General features: G+C 38.8%; 1 protein-coding gene across 1 annotated transcript in view; it reads left to right on the top strand.

Annotated features, from left to right (window-relative positions):
- Window positions 1-2,666: 2,666 nt before the first annotated feature.
- LOC138022125 (uncharacterized) overlaps window positions 2,667-5,433 on the top strand; it is a 3,913-nt gene continuing 1,146 nt past the window's right edge. The window contains exons 1-4 of the mRNA XM_068869153.1: window positions 2,667-2,820; window positions 2,971-3,054; window positions 3,677-3,853; window positions 4,204-4,299. Of these exons, the coding sequence (XP_068725254.1) occupies window positions 2,818-2,820; window positions 2,971-3,054; window positions 3,677-3,853; window positions 4,204-4,299 (360 nt within the window). The 5' untranslated portion in view covers window positions 2,667-2,817. The remainder of the gene's footprint in view (window positions 2,821-2,970; window positions 3,055-3,676; window positions 3,854-4,203; window positions 4,300-5,433) is intronic.

Below are 5,433 nucleotides of genomic sequence, written 5' to 3'. Positions count from 1 at the left end.
TTCTTTTCACGTTTTTGATTCTTGTACTACGAGGAATGGATTTATTTTTTGTTATCGAATATCATTGACTTGACCTGTCACATACCATTAAATGTTAGGCTACGTGTCTACTTAACAATTACTCCACGAGAGCGCGTTGGATATGAGAGACCACTAAGTATTTTTTAACTTCTTTTTCTTTGCTTGATTTCATTGTTGTCAAATTGGCTGTTAAAGGCTTTTTTCCAACCTTCTTTTCCCATTTAATTCCTGTATTGGGAGGAATGGCGATAGAATGCCCGAGCAGTGCCGTCCCCGAGGGGGTAGGAGATGAAAGACACTGGGATAGTAAAATCCCAGTAACGAAGACATTAATCCTTTTTTTTTAACACGTGATTTATTTTCCCGTTTTTGATTTCTACATTGGATGGAATGGTGTTGGAATTCCCAAACAATGCTTTCCAATTGCTGGTGTTGACTCACACAGTGGCCAAATGAACACACGGAGAGTGTTTTCACTGTCACGCAGTAAAAAATTAAATCCGAAAACGTTCAACGAAAGAAGCCTAGAAAATGAAATGTTACAAAAGACTAATACAAAAATAACTGCTCCAAGTCTCAAGTCTGTTTGGTAAATTGTTTCTAAGTTATTTGCCGAAACATGTCACTCACGTTTACAGAGCTTTATATGGAGACGCCATGTTGGTGTTCCTCGAATGACCTCGAATCAACAAAACATCTGGACCTCAGTTTGCGATTAAAGCTGATGAAATGTCTCCCATCACCAAGGACCACGGTTTGTCTCAATATCACAACAAAGGTCAAACTTCAAATAAGCCATCGGTGGATCACGCTTTCATAAACAGTTTTGGATGAAACATTCCTGCTATTCGTACTTGACGTAAGTTAAAGCTTAAGGCTGATTAAATTTTCTTTCGAGAGTTTTCATAAGAAAAATGTCGGACGTGACCATTTGTTTTTGGTTCGACTAAAGTTACGAGGAGCAATTTTCCGAGTTCACTTATATTTCCAAAAGAAAAGGCAGTTGGTTTGGGTTCACTGCTGTCATCACCAACAAAGTGATTTATTCGCTGCCACAACGTACTTAACGTTTCAAATTGTTTGGGCTGAATTGTATCCCAAGGCCATAACAGCCCACGATAGGCAATGCCACGGTCTCGCTGATACTGTCACCACCGACAGATCGATTTAAATGGGTTTGGAGTGTTAGTTTTTTGGGGCTGAAATGTATCCCAAAGCCTAACAGTCCACGATAGGAAAGGGGTTTTATTTGTGAACATCAACTTAAGTGAAACTTGCTGTCGAAAGAAAAGCTGAAAGTGGTACGTAGGAATGACCTCCTGATTCAGTTGGCAATGAAAGCGTCGGCACTGCCTTCGCTCGCAAGTTCCGATTAAACCTCAAAAGAAAGTTACCATACTGCTTCCTTTGTCTTTCGTAAGCATTCCTCGAAAGCTCCAGTAACCTAAACAAGCATATCTTAAACATATTCAATAACACACACCATAGAATTGCAACAAAGAACACCCCAGAACTTCTGCTCAAATGTATACGTCACTGGAAAGTAGAAGCCAATAAAATCACACAGCATAACCGTTGTATCCGAAGGGATCTTAATAGGGCCAATAGAATCCAATGATATACCGAAAATGTCCCATGGGAATTCTATTTGTAACACCCATGAAAACACGACTGATTTTATACCGTGGATGCGTACGCATGCCACGGAAAAACCGTCTGCCAGCAGACTATAGCTAAAGGAAGTGCTAGTGCGAGTTCATCAACGTGACCTGTGTTGTAGAGCTCAAGCAATATAATTATATAATCAGTTCAGTTGCAGGTGTAAAATATCATATAATCCGTAATATCCCCCTTTTGAGTTTGCTTCGGTCGAGTGATCATACAATCTGGATAATCAGGTAGATATATTTGTGCACATGCACAATAATATGATTGACGCTAGCGGGTTGAACAGCTTTAATATTCTAAGACCCTGCGAGCTCATTTTTCAGTGTTGATTGACGCGTTACAAGGTACGTGAATTCTGTCATGAGCTTAGCACCTAAGTGTATTACTGTGGTATCCTTAGTAACCACTCCTTGTAATTTTACTGAAAGTTGGATCTTTGAGCAATCGGGCACGCGTTTTCCAAGTTCTCGGGAAAATAAACTTATATCTATAAGAATCATTGCGTGTGGACTCAGAATATTAAGATTACCATTGCCAATTTCAGGTCCAATAAAAAGTTTCAGTTATCCCAAATTTCTCAAAGTAATCTGATTTAGAGACGGATAGGCTGGATCTCGAAAATGCAATCGAAAGTGCAGTTGTAGATACTGAACAGGCGTAGTAGCGCCATTGAATTTAAAACTTTGTAGTAACGAAACAATCTTTAAGAAGCGTTTAAGGAGCAAACGTCTAAGGGATTTTTTAGGACGTGATTGACATAGTGATGAGTAATTATTTTTGATTTTTTTTTTAATATTTTAAATAAGTTAAATAACTATGTAGATTATTTATTTATGATTATTATTGTTCCTGAAAAGCCCCTTTGGGGAGGTTCAATAAAGTATGTATGTATGTATAGCTGAAGGAAGTGCTAGGACGAGGTCATAGCAGTTGTCATATTACAGCTGAAACATTGGCAAAATCAATCCACAGAACAGGTGCAAAATTTCATGTAATCGGTAATATCAAGTTAAAGGTTGATGGTATAAAAGAGGTTCGCTTGTGAATTTGCACCCATTCTCAGTGGAGAAAGGTTCAAGTCCTCTGCCACAACGAGAACGAAAACTGCCCGGCGATTTTCGGAGAAAAATGGTGAGTTTAGGTTTTGATTTGAGAATTTTCCTATTCGCTACTAAGGAAATTTAACACATGTTCTAGTCATAAGAATACCAAAAATCTAGAGAGCTTGCTTTTCCTCAGAAGCAGGATAAATCTCTTACATATTTTTTTTTTCTTCACCAGGAGTTCAAACTGTTCCTTCTGTGTTTTGCCGTCCTTGTTACTGCCACAGCTGCAGGGACTGTCTGTAAATGTGAAGACAAAGAGGTAAATAAGAGTAACGCCTTTAAACTTGAGTACTCCATTGTAATTGCTTTACGTTTCGTTATGTGTAGTTGAACTGATTTAAAGTTTAATTTGTCGTCTTATGCTCAAGAGTAACTTGTAAAGGATTTCGAGGCTGCATTCCGACACCTCTTGCCGCGAATTACCATGTAGAAAAGAGGACGGTTAAATCAGCGGACAATTAATCTTGGTCATGAGCAATAAAATGCCAGCTGATCAGCTTACATTGACCAAAGTAAAACATAATTAAAAAGTTTATTCATGTTTTTTCCATCTTGAAAAGTTTATCGTAACTTACAGTCAGTATCATGTTCGTGGTTTGAAATCCGAGTCAATCTTTTCCATCCTAAACCCTCCTTGTTCCTTATAGTTTATTATTACCCCTTTGGTGTTTTTCTACTTTAGTAAGCTATTATTTCCGGGTTTCCTTCAATTTAAAACTAATTTGTCCGTGGCCAAAATAACTCATAATATATGGTGACCTCAGCTCCTTTGGTATGAAATTCCTCTTGGAGACTTATCGCTCAGTGAAAAATGGGACTGTATGCCGGCTGCAATATACTAAGAGAGTAGTGAGTTACCCTGATACGTTTTTGTTCTTCAGATTATGAAGGATCCCGTCAGTAGACCAGTGGCAAAATACACATTGAAGATGAACAACGGCGGCAAGGATTATGACGAACAGGTTGAAGTTGACACTGAGAGAGAAACAGAGACTTTCCGTGTGCCGAAGACTTCTCCCGATGAGGAAGCGGGCGAGATCCTCTACGACTTTAAGAAGGTAAAAACATGATTAAACTGTTCATGTACTATACTACATATACTACAGGTTATTCTAATGTCTGCTGACCCAGGACTTTCTTGTGCTATAAGTTTCGCCTCTTTTGGTGTCTCTGTAGCTGGAAATTATAATCTGCCAGAAATCGTGGATCCTAAAATTGATAAAGCCAAAAACTCGATAGCCTATATGGACTTAAACAAATCAGTTTTGGGTTAGGATTTATTATTTCAGAAAACTGCCTTCCTTATGTCAACTTAAACCCTAAGCCCTCTTCACAACTGATTACTCACCTTCTTTCAAAAGTTGTTGTGGTTTTTAGCAAACGAATCACGTGTGACCTTGTTTTGCAGAATATGACCATGGTCCATTTGCCAGCGACCAATTCCTGCTTTTTGAGCGACTCAACCGATGATGTTCCCAAGCCAGCCGCCTTAGTGAAACTGCTGGTAACTTCAAGTTTGTATTGCTTACTTTATAACGAACCATGGCAGTCACGGTATCGTATTTTGAGTTAATTTGGGCACGTACAGAATTACCTTTAAATTGAGGAAAACCTGAAAATAATAGTTTGCTAAGTTCTTTCAAGGTTAACATTTTTTACGCCTAACAGTTGTAATTTTCAATTTTTTTACACTCGAATGCTCAATTTTTGAACCGCTTTAAGGCTTAACCCGGTTAATGAACCTCGTTGCCGATAAGCTCGACTCGAGGAAATAAACTAAACCCAAGCTATTGGTTAACTGACAAAATGAACTTTTCCTTGACACATAACAGGACGATTTGACACCTCTTCAGAACTATTCTTTCATGAATAGTACCGAAAATAAATGTAAAAACAGAGAACATCTCTGCTTTTTTTCAGTCAAGCTAGCATTCGCCTTCATAACTGAAATATATCCCCTTTTAAACTTGGAATTAAACTTGTATTAAAGTTGTAGTGGTGGAACGCTTTCAGTCCATCACTCCTTCACTTCCCGTTAGACATTTGGAAACTCGGGGAGCCGAGCGGAAATCAAGCCTGAAAACTGAAATTAAATGAGAGTATTTCTTTTATTATTAGAGGATGTTTGCATCAACAACGAGTAGGAGTACGAGAACGACTTCAAGCCGTACTCGTACTCGAAGTCATTTTCTCAGCTTTCTATGTTAGCGATGACACGGAGTTCGAGTTTCCCGCGGTTCTTCCTTAGCGACTGGATTCCGGGAAAGTCTTCGTGGTTTTTCCTTCACAAACCTACGCGATATTGTGAGTTCGAAAGCAATCGATATAAACGAATGATTAAAGGCTCCTGACGATTTTATTAGAACAAGAAACGGAAAGACAAACGCTAGAAGAAAAGGATATATAATCAGTAGTCACCACTACTGGATTCGACCTCCCAATATCTCGCATGTAGAGCCAACGCTTATCACACCGCGGTAACTGAACAAAATATTAATTATTTACATACCGCAGGCTCAAGTGTTTCGCTCAGTGCATACCTCACTTTTGACCAAACAAAATGATCTTGCCGTTTTTGACTACAGCGCAAGGAAGACATGTGCAGATACATGCAATGTAAAACGTGTAGGAAGGCCTG

The sequence above is a fragment of the Montipora capricornis genome, chromosome 10 (assembly GCF_036669925.1).
Source record: "Montipora capricornis isolate CH-2021 chromosome 10, ASM3666992v2, whole genome shotgun sequence".
Taxonomy (NCBI): Eukaryota; Metazoa; Cnidaria; class Anthozoa; order Scleractinia; family Acroporidae; genus Montipora; species Montipora capricornis.
The sequence above is the reverse complement of the archived record's forward strand: the minus strand, read 5'-3'. Positions and strand labels throughout refer to the sequence as shown.